Source organism: Coturnix japonica, chromosome 2 (genome assembly GCF_001577835.2).
Source record: "Coturnix japonica isolate 7356 chromosome 2, Coturnix japonica 2.1, whole genome shotgun sequence".
In the NCBI taxonomy this organism is placed as follows: domain Eukaryota; kingdom Metazoa; phylum Chordata; class Aves; order Galliformes; family Phasianidae; genus Coturnix; species Coturnix japonica.
In genome coordinates this window covers 18,854,054-18,878,524 of record NC_029517.1, presented here as the reverse complement: position 1 = coordinate 18,878,524, position 24,471 = coordinate 18,854,054, and the positions used below count along the sequence as shown (strand labels likewise).

Below are 24,471 nucleotides of genomic sequence, written 5' to 3'. Positions count from 1 at the left end.
TGCCAGATAGTTTCCTGCCAAAGCACCAAGTTCAGCTAAAATATCTGTTCTGCAGAAGATAGAGGCTTGGATTAAATGCAACTTTAAACCTAGCATTTGAGAGATGCAAACAACAGAAGATAATACTCAGTAAGCACTTCTGCTGCAAAAGAGTAATATTAAAGATTCATAGAGAAACTGGAAAACAAGCAGAAACATCAGCTGCTAATAGGTGCATTTTGTTCAAGGTCCTTACTAAGTGTTGTTAGAGGACTTGATTCATGAAGGATGTCTAAAGTTTATATATATTTTCTTGTACCACTTCAGCTTCTCTATTTGTGATTGAAATTTGCTCCTCATTTAATAATGAAAAACATCTGTGGTTTCAGGAAGTCTAATGTAGCCTTCAAGGCAATTGTTTTTTTCCAGAGAAAAAATCTTAATCTCTGAACTCATATCATGTCTCACTTAAAAGGAATAGGAACCCTCCCTTCATCTTCAGCAAGCTATTATCTAGGAGTCAAAAAAGAATAAAGAACAGAGTACAGGAAAGCAGAAAAAAAGACAAAAAGAAAGTGTAAATGTGAGTATAGAGTTCAGTAACTCAACTAAATGTTGAGAACTACCTGTTCTCATGGCCCTAAGAGATGGTCTGTATGAGGGAATTACCTGTTTGCATCCTGCATGCCAGTTTGTCTTTTGAACAGTAAGTCTGAAAGAAGGTATGAGTGCTCTCAGAGCAGCCTGGACTTCTCTTCAGAAAGTAATTGTGGAACAAGGGCTCACAGAATCACAGAATTGTAAGGGTTGGAAGGGACCTCTGGAGATCATCCAGTTCAATCATCTGCTAAAGCAGTTTCCCTACAGCAGGTCACATAGGAAAGTGACCAGGTAGGTTTTGGGTATCCCCAGAGAAGGAGATCCCACAATCTTTGTGGATAGCCTGTTGTAGTGCTCTATCACTCTTACAATGAAAATTTTTCCTCATGGGCCCCTTATGCCCATTGCCCCTTTGGTGGTGGTTTACACCACCAAAAGAGTCTGTCCCCATCCACTTGACTCCTGCCCTTTAGGTATCTGTAATTATTGATAAGATTCCCCTTCAGTTTTCTCCATGCTCATGTCCCTTAGCATCAGGGAGATGCTCCCAATCATCTTCACAGCCCTCTGCTGGAATCTCTCTAAAAGCTTCCTTGAAATATGGAGCCCAGAACTGGATACATTACTCCAGGAGTGTCCTCACCAGGGCACAATAGAGGGGGAGGATCCCCTCCCTTGTGCTACTGGCTGGCCATGCTCTTTTTGGTATCTCTGCATCCCAGGATAAAATTGGCTGCCTTGGCCACAGGGACACATTGTTGGCTCATGACCAGCCTGTAGTCCACCATTACACCCAGGTTCATCTCCACAGATCTCCTCTCCAGCAAGCCAGTCCCTAATCTGTACTGGTGCATGCAGTTATTCCTCCCTCAGTGTAGGACTCTGCACTTGTATAGCTTTATAACAGCGTAGGTATAAGTTCACTTTTCTGATGATCACAAACTTTCTGAATAGAGCTTTGAATTATGTTCATTAGTTTGAAGAAGCTGTTTGTACCCACCTCCCATGTCTCTAAGTATGCCTGCCAGCCGGTAAAGTAACAGTAAACACTGTTTACATGAACAAAGTTCATACACAGGTGTATTGAACTGTGTGTGCATATTTGGTTATGGTTTTTACTCAGATAATAGTTCACTGATCTCTCAAAAGAAAATGAACAGTCAGTGTACAATGCAGTGAGCACATACTGTATAGCGCATTTCAGCAGTGAAGTTACAGAATGTATTTCATTAGTGTGAAAGTTGTAAAGATATCAATCCCTTTTCTAACAGTTTATCATGAAACAAAGTCTAAGCATAAAACCATCTTGTGATGTGATATAACATCATAAAGTAAATGTCTGAAGTAATTACTGCTGAGTTTTCCTGCAGTATCCTTGATATCATTAAATAGATAGTTTCTATGAAGATCAAGGTCAATATTCAACTAATCAACCTTCAAAGGGGTTAGATATTAACCCATTTTACTAATCAGTTTAGATACAGTTCATTTAATGATGAATGTAGTTCCAAAGTCCCTGACTAAAACGTATATTTCAGCCACTGGAAATGTTGGACTAAAATTTGAAGTTTCAGTTATAAATTCTTGTTCTTCTCTGAGCAGAGCATTCACGCAGTGTTCTGCTACTATCTCCTGCCAAGTTTCATGCTACAGTTCTAGAGAATCAGTATGGCTAACTTACTACTTGTGAGTGTAATCCCAAAGGCTTTAAAGCCTTTTTCCCCCCTCATTGTTCTCTTTTATATAGATGTAGTTTTTTATAAATATATGTTATATACACCATGAATATTTAGCAGTTATGTTCAGATGTTCAGGAATCAGTTCAGTCAGATTCAGCTACATTCATTTATATTCAATTACACAGCCCTGCCAAAAAGGACTTGAGGTACAGGTAGGTGGCAGCTGGACATGAGCTAGCAATGTGCCCTTGCAGCCCAGAAAACCAACCATACCCTGGGTTGCATCAAAAGAAGCACGGCCAACAGGCCAGGGAGGTGATCCTGCCCTCTGCTCTTCACTGTGAGACCTCATCTGGGGAAATTTATATTGGATATAATGGAGAAGATTATTACAATATGGGACAGGTTGCTAGAGAGGTAATGCCTCATCCCTGGTGACATTCAATGTCAGGCTGGATGGGGCTCTGAGCAGCTGATCTGGCTGTGGGTGTCCATGTTCACTGCAGAGGTGTTGAAGCAGATGACCTTTGAAGGTCCCTTCCAACTCAAATGATTCTATGATTTTATGATTCCATGACTTTCCTGGTTTTGTTCTGGTTTAAGTAAACCAGAAACTGGTTCTGAGACCAGTTCCGAATCAAATCCAATTTGATTCTGTTTGAATGATTGAAAACTGTGAATCAAAATCAACTTCAGCTTAACAACTACATTGGTTTGTTCTCATGTCCCTTAGTTTTCATGTAATACTTTGCTAATAGCAGAGAACTGAATTCACTTAGAAGTAAGACATCTGTTATAATGCTTTTAGTGGCTTTTACTTGGAATAGATGTATTTTCAAATGGGGAAAAATTTGTAGCATGCATGCATATATATACAATTATAGGTAAGCATGTTGTATTATATAAATGCATGAGAATATAACATACAGATATATATAAATAGGCCTGTATGTATTAAATTAAAATGCTATGATGTTTATGGAATGTCATGACACGTTTAAGCAAAAAGTATGTTGTGCCTGAAATACGGTTCTAAATTTATCATCTGAGATTAGTTTTTATATACTATATTGCCAAGAAGAAAAGGTAACTCTTGTCTAATAGCAGCATGATTTCTTTTATTACATTCTGAAAAGCATTATTGATTATTACTCATAGAAATCTAGGAAGTTTTAAAGAAAAGTATAAACACATAAATTCTAGTTCAAGTCTAAAAAAGAAGCAGTGGTCACCAAGCTAAATACAGACTAGCAAGGTAATTCTTCTTTTCTTCTTGCAGATATGCATACTACTATTCTGCAATAGCAGCTGCTGTTCTTGTTGCTGCTTATATCCAGACCTCATTCTGGACACTGGCAGCAGGCCGACAAGTTAAAAAAATTAGAGAAAAATTTTTTCACGCCATTATGAGACAGGAAATTGGATGGTTTGATGTAAATGATGCAGGAGAACTTAATACTCGTCTCATAGAGTAAGTATACTGTATCTTCTGCAATGTCATTTTACCTTAATATGTACGTATGGCTTGTAATAATTTTCCGTTTTTGTTTTTTTAAACTTATTTATTTGTGAATCTCATACAAGTTATCTCATGGAGAGAGCTGCATAGTGTGAGATTAACATCATGAAAAAGGGTACAGAGTTCTGTGCACACTGGGAGCTGAGCAAGGTGATGACTGACCCCAATAGTGTGAACAGTTTAATTGCTTGACAAACTATTCCTCTCTCCTTGCTTACATGAATGGCTTCAGCTCTTCCTTCCAGATATCTCACAGTTTCTAAATAGATCCAAACTTTAGGATAAAAAAAGTGACAGTATCATTGCACTGTAAGCAATTTTCAGCCTTCTCAGAGGCAAACAGATTTACAGCATTACATTCATTACATTTATAGCATTACACTCATACATGGAGTAAGAAATTTCTTATGACCACGTTATATACTGTTCTGTCTTTAAGCAAACTGTTGGTAACTCACTGGACAATAAAGGCTTTTCTTGACACGGGTGCCCTTGTAACAAAACTGAAAACTTTTCTGTGGTTTATACATTTACCTTTGTGTCTGAATGTAATTTGTTTTTCAGTGATGTCAGCAAGATTAATGAAGGAATAGGTGATAAAATTGGCTTGCTTATTCAGTCGGAGACGACATTTTTAACAGGTTTTATTGTTGGTCTTATAAGAGGATGGAAATTAACCCTTGTAATACTTGCAGTTAGTCCTGTCCTAGGACTTTCAGCAGCCCTCTGGGCAAAGGTAGGTTGATTTACGTTCAGTGTTAGGTTTTTACACAGGATAGATAATTACATGAATCTTCATAGCTGTATTCCTACAGTTGGAATGTATTACTTACAACAATTACAATGTCTTTAGAGAACATCTATGAACATAAGACGGACTGTGTGTAAATGCCCTCAGGTAGTTTGAATTTTCTACTTCTGGTGGATTTGACAGACTGGCTTTAATTTGAAGCAGTTTATGTCAATGTAACATATTTTATACAGAGGAGACAACTTGTACCAGTTAAACACTTACCTCTTACTCTTAAAAATTCATTCCTTCTGTAAAATGGAATAACTGCACTTCCTGGATAATACTGAAATAAATTAGACCAAGCTGTGTTTGCTTAAATAACATGGGATTGGAGTGCCTTCAGTTTGTATAGTACTTCCCTTAAATTTCAAAGATGATATAAACTTTGTTTGTCTTGACTGAGTGTGTTGGGGAAGATGTCACAGTAGAGAGGCATTTGCCACATGTGTCTTCTGGCTGAGAGTATTTGCGGAGTATCGCCAACTAATGTAAGTCTTAAGCCCTCTGGCTAAGGTAGCCAGAGATGAGAATGGGCTGAGGAAATCTGTATTAGAAGAACCTCACCAGCACAGCATAAGTACTTATTTACTCTCTTGTACTGGGTGAAAGCGGACTGGAAAATCCAGCCAATAGATGTTGAATTATCTGACTGAACTCATAATGTAATTAAAAATGTCGATATTGAACACTCCTGCACTTGTACCTAATATAATTAAAAGGCTTCACAGTGGCTTTTATCAGTTAAGTGCCTGAGATCATTCTGCTTTTCTTAAGCCAGAATATTTGATCCTTTATTAGATTCTCACTGCGTTCACCGACAAAGAGCAAGCTGCATATGCAAAAGCAGGAGCTGTTGCAGAGGAGGTTCTGGGTGCAGTCCGTACTGTAATAGCTTTTGGAGGACAAGAGAAGGAGATTAAAAGGTAAGAGCAGTGATTACTTTCATCAGCTATTGTGAAGCATTCCTTTCAGATAGCTTCTTTGGTAATCTGGTAACACTGTAGGAGTCTTTTAACCAATATTTCTGTTTCCACTGTACTGCAGAAAAACATTGTTATGATGTGTCTTAACCTCTTATCTTAAGCTTACACTGATAATCTCAAAACCTGTCACAAATGGTTCACAGAGTTCACTCAACTCTGGGTTATTTAAGGGACTCACATGCCCTTTCTGAGTGCAATTGAGTGCAATATCCTTTCTTTTTTTTTTTTGTCTGCCAGATCAACTGATGTTGGCATTTTTTTAAATTACCTTAAGTTATCTCTATGCCTGACTACTAGGCTTGCCTTTGTACCTCCCTAGGGTTATATATTACACATTATATACCTTATGATGCCTACAATAATTCATACACAGTTTTGGGTGCTGTGTACCGTGGTACAAGTTATTTCAAACTTCTGTGGTTTTTTTTCAGATATCATAAAAATTTAGAAGATGCTAAACGCATTGGAATAAGAAAGGCTATTACATCTAATATTTCTATGGGTGCTGCTTTCTTACTGATATATGCATCATATGCACTGGCCTTCTGGTATGGAACTACCTTGATCTTAACTGATACTTACACTATTGGCAATGTTCTTACAGTAAGTATTTATCAGTAGCTTCTCAATACTATTCAGAAATATTACACTGAAGTGTATTTTGGGAACTTAATTGAATTTATTCAGAATGATGTTTCAAACTGGAAAAATAATTTCCTTTCTTCTTAACAAAAAATACACTCATGAATATGTCTACATGTTTTATCAATGGTATTTCAAAATCTACATCAAACCAAATAAAGCATAGATTATTTTCATTTGTTACATCTTCTCTGACTTCCATAAGTTCACTCAGATATAGAAACATTTCAATCAGAAACTGGAGTATGGTAGCCTTCCTGGTTGCTGTTTTCAGATTCGTGGCACTGAATATATTTTCAGGATACAGAAAGAAAGGTTTTTTGGAAGTGTGGTGTGATTTAAATAGATCTGTTTATTGATGCTACTCTTATATTTTGCTCCTTAAGCCTCTGGAACCTCTTCTCAATATTCATAAAAAGCAAGGGGGAGTGATGTAAGACTAGAATATATGTCACTATCTTACAACCAGAGAAAGAAAAACACAACTTATTTGTCATAACTTAAGTTCATCTCTTGAAGCGGCAACCATTCTATTTTTATATTACCTATCAAAGAAATGTGGCAAAAAATGCAATTTCTTCAACCATGAGGAAACTCAGCCAGGACATCTCTGAAAAGCAACCTGCTTTTTTGTTTATTTGTTACTTTGTTTTGCTTATGAATCACTCAGAATTGAAAAAAAAAAAAAATGCATCTGATAGGAGACATTGGCTATTAGGAACCTGTTCCAAACAAAGCCAATTTTTCAGAAGGGTAGGCTGGCCTACAAAGTGTTTCGAGCATATTCAGACAATTACCCGTGTCCCTTTTTGTAACTCCATGCAGTAAGTAGTAGTGCTTTGTTGAAGTCTTTGCCAAAGAATGTTTGAATGCTAAAAGTTTACATGTGTTCAAGAGATGGCAGTACAAAATATATGAAGTGAAATTCAGTGAAGATATTAAATATAGAAAACCAAACTGCCTTAGGAAATCCTCTGATCTGAATACTATTAGAGTCTATCAGAATAGTGGGGAGAAGTAGAACAGCACCCTGCTCTGTTCTTACATGCCTTATTTTGGGTATCACATCTGTGAATGGCCACTGCTGGGGAAAAATGATGGATGTGATGGATCTTCAGTTTAACATACTAACATGGGCATTGTTATGACCTCTCTTTCAAGTGTGTCTTTTGAAACTAAAAGCTAGTATGTTTCTCCAATCAGATAATACACTTTTACTTCTCTGTTCTGTTTGCATGTTTGCTTTGTTTTCTTTTTCTTGGTTGCTTGCATTCACTCTCTTTAATTCCAACAGAATGAGTGTTTATTTGTTTGTGGTGGGAAAGGAGAAATAATCCCTATCACTATGAAAGCAGAGCATGATTTGCAGACCAGTTTTGTTCCATCAAAGCTATATTTATCTTGAAGTAGAAATATACTCCTAGGAGTTTGGAACATCTTTTGCCAAATAACATGTTAGTACAATAAATCCTGAAACATTAAGTTTACATGTATTGTATTTTTTTGCATAAATTTTGACAGTTTAATTCTCAGCCATCAGTTTGTTTGCGACATTCACACTGGGCAGAATTGTAGTTTTTTTCTGACTCTTAAAAACTCCTTTTCTTAATGTTATGCTCTATTTGAGAGACAGCTTTTCATTTACTTAATTTAATTTACTCAATTACTTAAACTGACCCAAAGTTATCTAATATAAATAAATAAATGTAATTCTTTGCCTCCATAGGTCTTGCTATATGTCACCATAAACATTTCTTTCAGGTCTTTTTCTCTGTACTGATTGGAGCTTTCAGTATTGGACAGACTGCTCCAAGCATAGAAGCATTTGCTAATGCAAGAGGAGCAGCATATGCAATCTTTAATATCATAGACAATGTGAGTATCCCACCATTATTCTGAGACCTTTTTGTTGCTGCTGCATATTTAGTATTTTATTACAACAGCTAATTTCTAATTCTACCCAATTAAGACAGTGTGAAAATAATCATTTATTTTCTCAAGGTAGAAATATATGTATAAAAGCAGATAGAATGTAAAATGATTAGTCATTTCCACTTTGCCTTTTAGATTTCTTGTTTCAAAGACACAGTACTGGATCACAGGATCAGTTAGTGTTGTAGATACCCTGTAATGTTTTTATCAGGAAAGATATAACTATAGCGATAGATAGATGTTATTACAACCAGTGCAGGTATATAGGAGCATAGGCTTGAAGGACAATAGTGGCACCACCAGCAGCATGAGTGTCTGCAAATCTATAAAACTACCTGGTAACCTGGGTATGTGCTTTCAGAGTCTGAAATGAGGAATGCTGTGATTTTATGGGCTAAGTTGTGTAACATGCAATTACACTTCCTGAATTGTTGTTAAGACATGCTTTGCATTGTAGACCTACCCCTTGATAATAATAAAAACAGTGACAATTAAGAACTTTGTTGAATGATTTCTTCTTAATAGTCAGTGGATCAATTCTTTCCCACAAACATGATTTCAGCAGAAAGAGCAAAATTGTCAACGAACAGAGTATGAGCAGCTTGTTGGAGGTGATCTGTTTGGTTAATCAGACTGTGGAATGAGTCTCAAAGTACAGCTAGCAATGAGTACACTCTTAAAGACAATGCATTAAATTCACATAAAATGTTAAAAGGAAAAATTATGAAAAATATTTTTGCATTAACAACTCAGCACTGTAGTAGTGAGGCTGCCAGCAATGCAATCTACACGCTTCACAAGTCTCCTCTAAATCAGTTTAAAATTCAATTTAGTATCTCTACAGAACAGTGATACATTCTAGGATGTCCCAGTGAACATAAAAAAAGTCATTAGGAAATAAGCTTTTCCTCTGCTTGTTTTATTTCTCACAGGAACCTCAAATTGACAGTTACTCAGATGCAGGCCACAAACCAGACCACATTAAAGGGAACTTGGAATTCCAGAATGTTTTCTTCAATTACCCATCCAGACCAGATGTTGAGGTACTGAAAATGAAATTTAAAATGTGGATAATATGCTGAGAAATAAAAAGTGAAATAAATATTTTTTTTTCTTGAAAATGCAACAATTCCAGGTTGATTTTCTAAATTATGTAAAAATATCATGTCATCATAATGACTTAACCTAGAATTTTTTTGCATCTTAGCAAATGCTAAACTCAGAGACTTCCATTAGAATGAATTCTGAAAATACTTGAATAATGCATTCATATATAATCATAATGAATTCATGCATTTTTAACTATTATTCCTACGTAGGACTCCTTGTTTTGATCTAGAATTATTACAGCAAATTAAGACATGCTAGAAGTTATTTATCTGTCCTTCTTGTCCTCAAAGAATGGGGTATATTTCACTTGAAAAGCAGAGGGTACATAGGTACCAAGGGTGAAGAAGCAGTGGTAGTGCTGAGGGTAGAAAATTAGGAAGAGATGCTGACGAGGACACGGGGTTGCAACATACTGGGAAGTTCTGGAATGTGTCAGTGCATGTTTGCACATTCAGAATGGAAAAATGCACTTAAGCACATGGATGCTATCTGCCAAATCTGAATAGTTCATTGCAGATTAGTCCTTCAGAAGACTAGCAAAAAATACTATTTTCTCCATTTCAATAAATATTTCCAACCACATTAGTTATATAAAGTAGTGGAAGCTGTGCTGACTCCTTTGCACCTGTTGTCTGTATAAAGTAAAACTAGAAATAAAAACATTTCCACCATTTTTTTTTCTCTGTTATGCATTCATATCACTCAGGAAAGCAGCTTAATGTTGTACCTTCCACAGCTGTGAAATGAATATTTTGTGGTACACGAAGGCCGTACTCTGTGCAATTGAGTTTTACAGTTATAGAGATGCACCTCCAGAAATTACAATCCACAGGGGAGAAACTAAAAATACTTCAAATTTAGCAAAATGACCTTCCCTCCAGAACAACATGGAGTGCATTCTATCAGTTATAAGCTGTGACGTTTACTGTGTAATGGTGTCATACCTGTAGACTGCATGGTGCACCGAATGAAAACTTGAAGTGACATAATATGGGAATATTGTTTCATACTGCTGTATTTTAGATATAGGTAGTAATCATATTATTATTATTCCATTGTATAAATTGGTCCATTGGTTGACTGTGAAATGTGTTGTACAGTTTATTTACATTAGACCAGATGTGCTGTAATTATGAAGAAAATTTAGCTCAACTCATCAGTTACACAAAATTTAAACCCAAATGGTTTTAAATTTTATATTGTACTAAATAATTCTGTAAATATAAGGATGTTTTCCTGAAGTCCTTAAAGTTTCTGCAAGCTTTCACTGACGTTTTGCTTTTGGCAACCTTTCCTATGTGCACAGATACTGAAGGGCTTGAATCTCAAGGTTAATTGTGGCCAGACAGTAGCTCTGGTTGGTGGCAGCGGCTGTGGGAAAAGTACAACTGTTCAGCTCATCCAAAGGTTTTACGACCCCAAGGAGGGCACGGTAAGACCCCTTTCAAGTGAGCAGACTGCTCTGTGTGTCTCAGTTGTTGGAAGTCAGCTTCTGGTCTCATTGCCATTGTTCAAATGACACAGACAAGTCTCGCCTAAAAAAAGTCAGGGGTTGGGCTGGAGAAGGAGTTCTGGACAAAAGCACTTAGTAAATGGTGCTTGTCTGCTTCCCCTGCTTTAGATTACCATCGATGGGCAGGATCTTAAGAGCCTGAATGTAAGATACCTGCGGGAGATTATCGGTGTGGTGAACCAGGAGCCCGTGCTGTTTGCTACAACTATTGCAGAAAATATTCGTTATGGCCGTGAGGATGTCACCATGGAAGAAATTGAAAAAGCTACCAAGGAGGCTAATGCTTATGATTTCATCATGAAGCTCCCCAAGGTAAGCAAGCCAGCCGTCCTGCTTGAATAATGGCTCTTCAACCTACTCAGTTAGCAGTGAGTTTCTCAGAAGGGCATCCTAAACAGAGGAGCCTATTCCCAGACCAGTGAATATTCAGAGCTGTGCAGAGCTTCCTCACAACTTTTGAGAATGTTATTTTTAACTTATTAAATGATGGCTGGATGAGCATTTAGGAAACTGTGAGAGTTCTAGGGACACAAACAGGCAGGTATATTTAAGTGGATGCTTAATGCACAGTATTTTAGGGGAAGAAGAAGATGCTGCTGGGGCTGCTAACATAGATCTGCCTTGTCTGTACACTGCCTTTCTTTGGTGAAAGAGCCTTGCCACTGAGTGTGGTGGTGGAAATGTTGTCTTGCAGAAGTTTGAAACTGTGGTTGGAGAAAGAGGGGCACAGCTGAGTGGAGGGCAGAAGCAGCGAATTGCAATTGCTCGAGCTCTGGTTCGCAATCCTAAAATTCTTCTGCTTGATGAGGCAACGTCAGCTTTGGACACTGAGAGTGAATCCGTTGTGCAGGCAGCACTGGACAAGGTCAGTATTTCTGTGAAATAAAGCAGGTAAGGAAGAGCCTAAGATGTACTTTTTAATGCTTTTATTGAAAGAATCAGAAGGAGACCATTGATATGCAAAAGGTAAACACTGATTTGTCAAATATTCTCTGTACAGATAATTTTTTTTGTTTCTGCATGTATTATAAAGAGGAATCTTGTTTCAAGTGAGGAATTGGAATTATATTTTCTGCATTATTAATCTTAAATTAAAAAAATTCTCCATGCAAATAACATCCCCTACCATTATCAGTCCTATAGATATGCATATAATTGTCATTGACCTACTTAATTAATTAATCTTGGAGCCAGACAGAGAGAATAAGAGCTACCAGCATGTCATAACATGTTTGTAGCAATGACCCAGCAGTAAATACTGCAAAGAAACATTTTCTGCTGTTAATTTAATACCTCTAGATGCTCGTTCTGTTCTCATGGTAAGCTATCTCATTAAGTGATAGCTGATCCCTCATGTAACACAAGAGTCTCTACATTCATTCTGGGGCCAGACCACCAAATGTTGCTTTAATTTTACCCAGGCAGCTTCTGTTTCAGCTGGTGAACTGTATTGCTTTCTACTGGTGCCATTTGCAGTAATAGTGCTGGGCAGAGAAAGACAATTCCCGGAAAATTATTGATGGAAATACACTTAACATACAGGTTACTTACTTAGATTTTCTTGGTCAGATTACCTTATAAAAATGGCTCCATCTCTGCCCTTGCAGAATAGTTAGGGTTGTAAGATACTTCTTGAAGTCTGTTTTTCCAAAATGTTTTAAAACTTACGCTTTTTTTTCTGAATTATTTTAATGGTTCCATTAGGGCTTACTCAACCTTAATGTGAAGATGAACTCTTTTGAACATACTTGGAAATATTTATCTTTAAATATTATTTCTAGGCAAGAGAAGGACGGACCACGGTTGTAGTAGCTCATCGTCTGTCAACAGTCCGAAATGCAGACCTTATTGCTGTGTTTGACAGTGGAGTTGTCACAGAACAAGGAAATCATTCTCAACTGATTGAGAAAAAGGGAATCTACTACAAACTTGTTAACATGCAGGTAAATTTTTCCCTGCTTTTGCCTCGTTTACTTCTTTGTGTTCTGTGCCCATAATTACTGTATGGTCTGAGAAGTATTCTGTAGGAATTCTGCAGTCTGCTTTTTCATGATCAAAAATATTTCAGAGATGAAACCACTGTATTTCACATCAGAGGTATTTAAACCCAGGGTAGTACATTTTTTAAAACCTTACAGGGACTGAAACTTAAAAGGTTATTCTGTATTCACCTATTAGAAAGGTAATATCAATAGTCTATGGTGAAGGGTAAAATATGGTAGCAGATGACTAGAGGGATATTTCATGCATATTTAAGGTGTTTGATTATAACCCTCTCTGCTGAAGTTCTTTTTAACCAAATAAACAAACAGGAATAAAAGTAAAACAATCCAGCTATGATGAGTGCAGAAATAGGTACACTTACAATGTTACATAGCCAGAAACAGAGATTGGAAATTAAAATTCAAACATAAATATCAGAAATGTATTAATAAGTGAAGAAAAAGTCTTTTACTACATCCCAATGTCAAGAAATGTAAAATGGACTGAAAATAAAACCAATTTCTATAACTTGGAATTAATAAATTAGAAAAAAATATGGAAATAAAGAAAAAAAGTATAATAGCACATGAACCAATAAGACTTAAATATATACATATATATGAAGGAATACAAGCTAAAGGCAAATTTAAATCCAGTTGTTACATAAGTCCTTAATGACAGATAGATATTTTCTCTTTCTGCCAAAGGCACTGAATAAAATACCACCAAAATATTTTCAGTTTATTCAAATTTTTCAGTCAAAGTCAATTTTTGACTTGTTTCATGTTGGACTTCTCTATTAAATTTAAAGTCAAGAATTGTTCATGGTGTTCTGTACTGACAAGTTGGAAATTTCCTCACTTCATGGATGATCAGCGTGTCCCTAAAATCCCAAGATTTTTCATAGAATTCAAAACATTGTTAGGAATTCACACTTGCACTTTCCTTACCTCCTCTTACTGTAAGTATTCTCTTGATAGGTTGTGTACTCATAAATGAATCTAGCTCTGAATATGGAGACCTACTCAAATATAATGCAGCGTTTCATATCTGCCTGTAACATTATGCATTATTCTGCCCTTACTTCTTTCCTCTAATTTGTGACTTCAGTTAATTTGACTTTCTCAAAATTTTGACAGTTCAAAACATTATATGCATTATTAATCTTAGCATTGTGTTCTTCCCTGTTTTAGGCTATAGAAACTGAAGATCCATCATCAGAAAAAGGCGAGAATGCAGTCAGTGTCAACAAAAGAAGTGGATCTCAATCAAGTTTGGATGAATCCTTAAAGAAAGGACTGAAGAGAGGATCAACTCGGAGAAGCATAAAAAAGCCAGGAGAACCTAACGATACTGATGGGAAAGATAGTTCACCTGTAAGTATCTTTACAAAACTACTAGTGAATTCCTTCCAGTAGCGTATCACAACTTAATTTGTACTTCTGCCCTAGAAAGGTGCAAAAAGAAACAAGCATTTGATAGCCTCTACTGAAACAAATCAGAAATCTTCTAAATTACTCTAATTCTAATTCTTAGTAGCCTTTAAGTGGTAATATTCCTAACTTGTTTTCTTGTTTTATTACTCTCACTGTTAATTTGCTATAAAACAAACCGATATATTTATACAGCATAAAGACTTTGTCAACCTGAATTAAAAATTCTTTTTTGGGCAAATAAGTTTTTCAACAAGTCTGGAATATCAGATTATTATCAGATGAACATCCACAAATACTTTTCCATCTGTTATAAATTCCTTGGTGGAGAACTACTTGAATTAGTCTAGTTATGGATTACACGCACAGAGCAATGCATTCAGCCAGCACTAAACAATACCAATTGATCAATGAAAATGAAATAATTAGCCTAAAATATTACAACAGAAATTGCAGATATGTTCTAACAGCTCTTTCTTTCTTGTAGTAACATGAAAATAGGCATACACAGTTAATTATTTATGCTGCTAAAAAGTGTACACGTTGACTTTGCCTTAATTGATCTTGGGAGTAGGAATTTGAATTGCTATTTTTTCTCCATATTTCTCCAAATACATTTATTTCCTACCAAATTTCTCCTTCCCTAAGGCTGAAGAATTACCTCCAGTTTCATTTCTGAAGCTTATGAAGTTGAACAAAAAAGAATGGCCGTACTTTGTAGCTGGAACTTTCTGTGCAATTGTCAACGGAGCTTTACAACCTGCATTTTCAGTCATATTTTCAGAAATTATAGGGGTAAGTTCAAATAAAATATCTATATAGCTCATAAAAGATCTATATAGCTCATAAAAATTATTTTCAATAAGGTCTTAATCAGTGGATTATGAAACTGAGGAGTAGGTGAAGCACTGTTACAGAAGACTTAACAACTATCTGAGATTTACAAAATACTATAAATCTTGTTATACTCTGAAATTTTCTTCTTTTATCCACAAGCAAATGTAACATTTACTCAAGTTTTCTGTGAATGCAAATGAGCGTCAAAAGTAGTTACTAAGAATCATGAGAGCAGTTTAGATTATTTCCTGTTTAAGCAGTCGGTGTTTCAAATATTATTTTGTATTATTTTATAGATTTTTACAGAAGATGATCCCAAAATTTTGAGAGAAAAGAGCAACTTATATTCATTGCTGTTCTTAGCACTTGGGATCATTTCCTTTTTTACTTTCTTTTTTCAGGTATGTATTATAATTATAGATTCATTATAACTTTTCTAACTTTTCTAACTTCTCCAACTTTTCTAACTTCATTATAGTTATCTTACCATAAAAAAGTGTCATTATAATCTTTAGATTTGCCATAATGTGTTGTGTCATGATTTCTGAATATATTTGTATAGCTCCATTAAATGAGCCTACATAGTTAAATGGTGAGGTGTACATAGAAGAGCAGCACAAACATTCTTCTGTACAAACTTCATTTTGTTCATGGAACTGCCTTGCTGTACATGCATGCAAAAACACCTACACAGAGTAAAGGACTGAGTTAGATAGATATGACAAATCTGTTCAACTTAAAAGTGTTCAGATGATATTAGAATGGAATGGAATGTGCTGTGAGCCTGCTAGGATTTATGAACATGAAATGTATTTTTACATGTTATGTGAGATCACAACAGCGACATTTTGTATTTTGATATTGTAGAGACAGCACATGTAAAACATTCGTTGGGTAAATGCAAACAATGTGATGTACATTAAGCACTGTAATTTTTCTCTAATAGGGTTTTACATTTGGCAAAGCTGGAGAAATTCTTACAATGAGGCTTCGATTCATGGCATTTAAAGCAATGCTGAGACAGGTAAAGAAAACAAGTATTTTCATTTCCATTTTTTTTGTAACAATAGTTAATTGTATAAGTACTGTAGCCTACCTGTATTCTGCTTCACTCTACCATTTAATGACTTATCTACAAAGCAGATTCTTTCAAGTAGTTTAGAAACATAATTTGGTTAGTTACATGGGATTAAATAAAGTATCTGTAGAGAAAATGCTGTAAATCAATATAATATAAGAATATAAGAATTTTTTGTGTACTCCTTGCAAACTCTTAGACTCACAGTTAAGTTACTATTGCTTAATGTTAACACCAGCCAAATCCTATTATATTTTCATGTGTGCTTTGCTCTCTTGGCGCTCTATTTTACCTGTGCATCTTACTACGAAATTTTTACTTCAGATGTCTGATTTAAATTGTGATACATTTAGATATGTTTTTATTTATGTCTTGAAGGTCTCTTTCAAAGAGTTCTCAAATGTATATTTTTTGTTTATTAACACAATAATGATATCTAAAGCCACTTTCAGAGCATTAAGGGATAAATATTTTCTTAATGATTTTAAGTAATTCCTGTGGTTAACCAAACTGGCCTTTATTTTTGCATGATTTCAGGGTCACTATTTAGATTTTAAAATATAGAATATGCTTCTGATTTTTATGTCTTGCACATAAAGCTACATGAGGACAGAATTTGATTCAAGTGGACAGAACTATTTGCAGTGTGGACAGAAAGCTATTGTATTCTGAAAAAACTATGAATTACTGGTCGGCTTCACTGAAAATCTAAAGAAAGAGGATTATGACTTTTGGGTCTTGCTCTTTACAGAGGCATGTGCTACATCAGCAGGTCTTCACCTGATCAGTATTGCACATTGATGTTGAAATTAGATATTTGGTCTCAGGGTGAAAAAGTTATAAACTATGTAACAAATGACCAGGGTTGGTTGTAGTGTTTTGTTTGGTTGGTTTTATGTATTTTGTTTCATTGCTTCCAAATAAGCCTTTCCAGTCTGAGAGAAACAAAGCAATGAATCAGGAGTTTTTACCTTTAAAATGCTTAACATTTAATCCATCCCCAAACAGCTTAGCAATTGGGAAGGAATATGACTGAAGAGTCATATGACTTAAGAAGGCGCAGTTTCAACAGCTGTGGAGGAGATGATGTTTTTGTTCTGAGAATCCCACAGGTTGTTTTCTATCCTCCTTCCTAGAGGCAGCATGCACATCAGGTCATCCACAGACATGCACTTCTTCCTAAGATATCCATGTCCAATGAAGGAGTTAGACTTAAATATGCAGAAATTATTTACTTGCAGATACATGGCCTTCTAACACTGAGTTCAGCTGTATTACAAAGATTTCACTTTTACTTTCATGTTTATATTAAAAACTGGTCCTAAGACAAATGCTTCTTATTATAGGACATGGCCTGGTTTGATGATCCTAAAAACAGCACTGGAGCACTGACAACAAGACTTGCTAATGATGCCTCACTAGTGAAAGGGGTAAGTAAAATTTGGTTTTGGAATTTGATTTAGTGCGTAATAAAGTTGCAGCAGGAATTTAACTGGTTGATTAACAGTCTGCACTTTGCCAGCATCAAATATTTCTATTAGTGGTAAAATGATATCTGTTACAGGCTGCATGTGGCTCTGGGCATCCTGGTCTGGTGGTCGCCATGGCAGGGGGGTTGAAACTGGATGATCTTTGAGGTCTTTTTCAACCCAGGCCTTTCTGTGCTTATGTGATTCTGTGATAGAGTGCACCGATGCATTTTTAAACAGCAACAGTAATAAATGCTTACAAAACATGAGCAAATCTTTTAGGTTTACTATTGTGCTGTATTGTGATTTTCATTATTAAATTCATCAGGATTTGCTTCATCGAAGAAGTCAATTTAGAGACATTTTATTTACCCGAAGATATGTATATAAATGTGTTCAGCTGGACAGGCCTCCATTTTTTTTATTTGCACAAAATCAGTTAAAAATAAAATTTTCTACTTCTTTCTTCTATCTCCAGGCAACTGGCGTCAGATTGGCATTAATTGCCCAAAACATAGCTAACCTGGGAACTGGAATTATTATATCTTTAGTTTATGGCTGGCAGCTGACCCTGTTACTTTTAGCTGTTGTACCAATCATCGCAGCAGCAGGAATGATTGAAATGAAGATGTTGGCTGGGCATGCAAAAAAAGATAAAATAGAGCTGGAAGCCGCAGGAAAGGTGGGTCCAGTGAATTTCATCTGTCTCCATGGAATACAAGTCATGTTTCCCAAGGCATTGATAACGGACATACTTATAAATAGAGATAATATCCTGATATATAACTTCAAGAGATAGATTGTAATTGCAGTAGGAGGCCTATAGAGCACAACAGCCCTTCAGTAAGAGCTAACACCTGATACTTATTTTCATACCTGATTAACACCAGAATATGCTAAGCATTGCTCAGGCACATTCTTTTTCTTGTCCGTTCTGATAATTTCTATTTTCCTAATTTTGCAACCCTCTTCATTTTGATATTTTTTATTTTCTGGTATTCTTTGTCATGCCATCTGCATTGTTGCTTTTTTATTTTGTTCCTTCTCATCTTACTAATCCTAGGGATAACATGTGCATATCACACCAGTTTCTGGATCTGTCTGCCATTCATTTATTTCTTGAGTGGAAGGGAAAGGTGACAGTTGAAAAACTAGAAGGCTAGGCTCTTGTTTAAGAATTAAAGACAGGTATTTAATATTACTTCATTCCAAAAATACTCAACTATTTTGTCACTTCCCAGATTTTACTTTCGTCAATGAAAAATTTCCTCAAACTTTTGGAAACTCCCTTTCCGTATCTTAACGTTTTCAGAAGGTGTTGAGCAGAGAGTTATTTATGCACAGATGTGCGTGGAAGGAATCTTCAGATTTGGTATTGAAATGTATGTGTCTGCAGATGTGTTGGCAGTTTAAAGTTCCCTTTTAGGAGATGCTGTGGTATTCGAGGCCTTCTGTTGCCATTTCAGAAGGGTGTGTGTTTACTCTGTGTCCTATCTGACATAAGTTGACTCAACACAAGGCACCAACATGTGGGCAGGCGTAATTTACTTTACTCAGTTAATGATTCTTGAGAAAGAGACTACGTGAACAGGTATCCTTTCATAGTTTAGCCACCTAAAATCAGATATCTTAATCTGGATCTGAATCCCTCATTAATTCCTGTTTACTAAAATGGTTACAATTCCAATAATTGCATTTCTAGATAAAGTTGTTGAGAAATATTTTTGTCCCTCCAAGTCAACAGGAATGATTAAGTAACGATCTTTTCATGGGCTCTTGCACATATGCCAAAAATGCTTTTCCTTTGTTTTCAACTGATTGCTTCTGCTTCTTCTTCCTTCTGCTGTACATTTAATTAATCATATTTTGTTGTAAGATATCGTGGGAAAGAGACTGACAAAATTTGGAATAGCCCCTACAGAATTTCTTAGAAGAGCAAACTGTGAAAAAGGTAGCATAAATGTTACATAAATCAATGATTTGGGGCAATACGTAAGAAAATACTTAGTTTTCTTAGCAGTGTATGAGTGTTCCCTGTCAGGATAAGCAAACACTAGGACACAGGCATTTTATTCAGTTAACAGAATATTTAAAAATAGTTTTGTTCATAGTAAGGAGGGTTCTACTTGGAAAATTTAATGAATTTGATTTACTAACAAAAATACCTGACTACTCCTTTGAGTATTGGTGAGAGCACATAACTAAGGATAAACTATGTCATTTCTTTGAAATCATTAACACTGTGTATTACATTCAAACCAATGTTACTTTTTTAAGTGCAAATTTTCAAACAGTGGCACAAACATTACCCAGGCTATAAAATAATTCTACACTGGAACAAAGGTAACAATACATTTAAAATATCTTTGGTAGCAGTTTATGGAAAAACAAAAACAAACAAAAAAAGCTTTGAGATCTGTGTTTTAGATAAGCAAGATAAAAATAGTGAGGAATTGCTGCCCTCCCAGCAACAGCAGCTGAGGCCAACTGGAATGCCCAACTCACCATGTACTATGCGGGATGCAACATGTAGGTCAGGGACTCAAGCCCTGAGTGTCAAGCAGAAGTAAACAGTTAGGCCCTCAACACATAAATTACTGAGACATTCTAAGTATAGCCCAAACTGAGTAGACTGGAAGTTGAATGCTACGTTGCCATTTTTTCTCATCCAGTATCTTCTCCTTAACTGTCACTGTCTAGAGGTCTTTCACACTCTGTTTGGAAGACAATAGAGAATTCTTACCAGAAAATTCTGAGCGTCATCTGAAAACTTCACATCAACTAAAAAGAAAAACTTAAAAGGCTTTCTTTCATACCAAAGGTCCGCAATATAAAAAATATATAAAAAATACAGAACTGTATTCTAGCAGATACTGATGAAGTTATAGTAAGGAACTGCAACATGATCTTAACTTCCAGTTAAAACATTTGTATTTCTATTACAGATTGCCACAGAAGCCATAGTAAATATTCGAACTGTTGCTAGTTTGACTCGGGAAAAAAGATTTGAGCTCATTTATGGAGAACATTTGCTTGTACCATACAGGTATGTTAAAAGTAACTGAAGAATTAAAATAAAAATTTGTAGTTTAATTGTAGAATAAAATACATGTTTTCACTTGTGCCAGCAACTTTTTGTTAGCACATTGTATTTAATTAATGAAAAGATCAAAAGAGCACACCTGTGAGTTGGCTCTTGTTCTTGATGCCAAAAGGAAACATACAGTTATGACTCATGAATGGTGTCAATAGAATTGAAATATTTTGATTTTTTTTCCTGATAAGATTCATACTAACCAGAAATTTTCTCTCTGCCTTACTCTCAGTTATACCTGTAGTTTTATCATCCAAAATCTCATTTCTGCATTAGAAATGCAGGCTTAATCCTATTTGAGAGAATACTTTTGACTGCTTACATTGAAAAGACGTAGATTCCCAATATTGTAAAATCTGTTATTGGGTTAACTGAACGTTAGAGGCCAAAAGCTAAACATTCTGCTCTTCTTTTCCTTTTCTTCTTACATGGTGCAGTAGCACATGGACTAAAACATAAAGTGTCTTAGCACTAAAACTATGGTATTGTAAGACAAGAAACAGATGTAGTAGCTAAAATGTCACCTTTTTCTGTACCCGTATTCCCAGACACACTTGGAAATAAAATTCTGGAAACAAAATGAACTTGGACACAGACTAATAGGAGATAAAGGTTTATATCACATAAGCATCAGTACACTTGCATTCCTAGCAGCAGCATCTGAAGTCATTTAATTGCTGGTGGGTTTTTTTGCATTTTTTAATATGATGACGCACTTTTATGAAAACATGCATTCTTTCTTACAGAAATTCTGTGAAGAAGGCACATATATTCGGGTTTTGTTTCTCCCTTTCACAAGCAATGATGTTTTTTACCTATGCTGCCTGTTTCCGCTTTGGAGCATATCTTGTGGTTAATGGACACATGCAGTACAAAAGTGTGTTCTTGTAAGTACTGTTTTGCAATCATTTTTCAAGACCTTTGTTTACTACATAGAGATATTATGAATCCATGCTATGAGAATATACACAGATTTTATTTATTCTTTACTTAAATATAATGAAAACATACCGCAGAGGATATTGTCACATTGTTACAGGCTTGATTACTTCTTTTCCTAAATAATTTAAAAATAAATCACTAACTCCCAGAAGTCCCTGAACCATAGAGGGGAAATCACAGAAATAGTAGAATTATACAAATTTTGCTGTTCATTGACCATTTTTCTCCTCGCCTCATTTGAAATTTAATAGCTAACTAGTATTAATAATTAAATAATTTTATGTTAAATAAGTAATGAAAACATCAAATTTTGAATCAAAGTTTGCTTCTCTCATTTCATTAGAAGAGAACAAAAGCAAATTTCTGGAACTAATTGAGTAAGTAAAGCAATAGTGTGTGGTTACTGCTTTATTCTTTTGTAAACGTAGTCTCCTTTTTTCTTTAAGTAAAAGTTGACCACGGTTCCATTTCCATCGTTCCTTTCTCCATCCTCTGTTGATTTTTTTTTCTGATTTCTTTTATAGAGTGTTTTCAGCTGTTGTATTTGGTGCTATGGCATTAGGACAAACCAGCTCTTTTGCACCAGACTATGCCAAAGCCAAGATATCAGCAGCCCACTTGTTTGTGCTGTTTGATAGAGTACCTTCAATAGACAGTTACCGTGAAGATGGAGAGAAACCTGTAAGTAAGAGTCAAAAAAGTCAATATAATTTCTTGCCCACACTGTGTTAGAGGTTATTTGTTTTGAAAATCTGGTCTTACATTAGGATTTGTGTGGAATTGGCAAATTTGCAATTATATTCTATTTATTTCAGCGTTACCCTTTGGTTTTGTATCTTCACAAAGATTCAGACCATAGAGCTAAAGGCAGCATTGCAGAAAGTGCAAAACTCTCCTAATTTTAGTGGACAAAAAGTGTCTTAAACAATTCTATTTGAAATATTTGTCATCTGTAAAACTGATTTAAAGATGTAACTGTGATGCTGTTTCAATTATAGGTAACATTTGGGGAAAACACGAGGGTAAAAGACGTGAAATTTAACTATCCAAACCGACCAGAAGTCAAAATCCTCCAAGGCTTGAATCTAGAAGTAGGAAAAGGACAAACGTTGGCCCTTGTGGGTAGCAGTGGATGTGGAAAAAGCACTGTTGTTCAGCTACTTGAGAGATTTTATGATCCACTCAGTGGAGAAATTGTAAGTATTTTGTGAGACTATACCAATATTTTAAGTGAGGATATGTTAATTTTGTTTCATGTGATGTGATAAAGTATAACAGATAATGATAAACTTTTAAAGCATTTTTTTATGGACAAGAAGTGCATTTTCCGTGTTTGATGTATAAATGCAGTGAAGTGTTATAAAGAAAAGTCCTAATTACTCACTTTATACTGAATTAATGCAACAAAACCTGTGTGGTAAAAATATGCTTGATCCACAACCTAACAATGGCAATAGGAAGATTGCTTTGAATTCAGAGCAAACTATATAAGGTTTTAAAACATTTTGATAAAAACACTTAAAAGATTGTTTAATAAGGGCTGTTTAATAAGTATATATGCTACTGTACAGTGTAGCGTTGGAATTTTCCATCAATGTTTTTTCTGAAAATAGTGAACATCAATGAAAATCATTTTTACCTATCAGTATATGTATGAAAGAATGTATGTATAAGTATGAAAGAATTTAACCTAAAGTTCTTAGAAGTAGCTACAAAATATTCTGCATCTTCAAAATTGTGATGGAAGCAAAGAAAGAATGTAGAAAACAGAAGGGGCTACCATCACCTGTGTATATATAGTCATTAGAAAATTTCAAAACCCCAGAGAGAAGAAGGGGAAGGGATTGTATGAGTTTTCAATCTGGTATCTGTAAGGAAAGCTCCAATTGCACCATTTTTTAAATTTGCAGCAAGTCCCAAATACACATATATCCACGTGATTTAAATTTAAAATGTTTTAACTTTCAGGTTTTTGATAACAAAGATGCAAAGACCTTAAATATCCAGTGGCTGAGAGCTCACATTGGTATCGTCTCACAAGAGCCAATCCTGTTTGACTTCACTATCGCTGAAAACATCGCATACGGGGACAACAGTCGGGAGGTGTCCCATGAGGAAATCATTAGTGCAGCAAAAGCAGCCAATATTCATTCCTTCATCGACTCTCTGCCAGAAGTAAGTTCCATTCTTTCTCTCCTATTCAGACCTGCATGCAACCTACAGTGTTGTTAGAAGGTGTATCTATACAGCTTGACTTCACGTTGTCAAGCTGCTTTTTGCATTGATTAGAAAAAATATAACTGTATAGACTCTCAATATTTTATGGATCACTTTTGGTTTCTAATGATTCTTATCACGATATGCTGTTTCCTACACTGTGCAAAGAAATTTTGCAATATATACTGATGTCTCATAAGTTTCAGTGCTCTTTGCAACAAAATATATATCACATTACAGACTACAGTGAACAACACATTAATTTGTCTAGAGCTCTGATTGATCTTCCTTGACTGAGATACCTAAATTAACAACAGAACTGCCCAAATCCACAGTATACGTATAGAGAGACAGCATATAAATATCTATGTCTATTAGCAGCATATAATTTGGCCTGAAACCGATACATATTAGGCACTGATATTTTTTTCTTTAGGATGAATAAATGTTGGTTGGATTAACTGATTGGTTAGGAGGATTGCTTGGTGTTTAAGGTCAGGGGTTTAATCCGTCATAGACTTTCACTGATCTGCAGTAGCTCTCAATCTCTGGATTAAGAACAGTGTTTTTTTTCTACAGTACAGGGTCGTTGCTTTAAGAAGTCTCAGAGTGAAAGATCTGTAGATCTGTGGTGAATAGCACTTCTGGTCATCTTTTTTAAGAAATAT

General features: G+C 35.5%; 1 protein-coding gene across 2 annotated transcripts in view; it reads left to right on the top strand.

Annotated features, from left to right (window-relative positions):
- Nucleotides 1-24,471, top strand: part of LOC107309017 (ATP-dependent translocase ABCB1-like) — an 83,027-nt gene that overhangs the window by 17,289 nt on the left and 41,267 nt on the right. For both annotated transcript variants that reach the window (XM_015853406.2, XM_015853407.2), the window contains exons 9-29: nucleotides 3,538-3,729; nucleotides 4,342-4,513; nucleotides 5,369-5,493; nucleotides 5,985-6,156; nucleotides 7,957-8,070; nucleotides 9,060-9,170; nucleotides 10,544-10,669; nucleotides 10,859-11,062; nucleotides 11,445-11,615; nucleotides 12,532-12,693; nucleotides 13,927-14,109; nucleotides 14,815-14,961; nucleotides 15,300-15,404; nucleotides 15,950-16,027; nucleotides 17,428-17,511; nucleotides 18,029-18,232; nucleotides 20,496-20,596; nucleotides 21,391-21,531; nucleotides 22,111-22,267; nucleotides 22,585-22,782; nucleotides 23,555-23,761. In XM_015853406.2, the coding sequence (XP_015708892.1) occupies nucleotides 3,538-3,729; nucleotides 4,342-4,513; nucleotides 5,369-5,493; nucleotides 5,985-6,156; nucleotides 7,957-8,070; nucleotides 9,060-9,170; nucleotides 10,544-10,669; nucleotides 10,859-11,062; nucleotides 11,445-11,615; nucleotides 12,532-12,693; nucleotides 13,927-14,109; nucleotides 14,815-14,961; nucleotides 15,300-15,404; nucleotides 15,950-16,027; nucleotides 17,428-17,511; nucleotides 18,029-18,232; nucleotides 20,496-20,596; nucleotides 21,391-21,531; nucleotides 22,111-22,267; nucleotides 22,585-22,782; nucleotides 23,555-23,761 (3,154 nt within the window). The remainder of the gene's footprint in view (nucleotides 1-3,537; nucleotides 3,730-4,341; nucleotides 4,514-5,368; nucleotides 5,494-5,984; nucleotides 6,157-7,956; nucleotides 8,071-9,059; nucleotides 9,171-10,543; nucleotides 10,670-10,858; nucleotides 11,063-11,444; nucleotides 11,616-12,531; nucleotides 12,694-13,926; nucleotides 14,110-14,814; nucleotides 14,962-15,299; nucleotides 15,405-15,949; nucleotides 16,028-17,427; nucleotides 17,512-18,028; nucleotides 18,233-20,495; nucleotides 20,597-21,390; nucleotides 21,532-22,110; nucleotides 22,268-22,584; nucleotides 22,783-23,554; nucleotides 23,762-24,471) is intronic.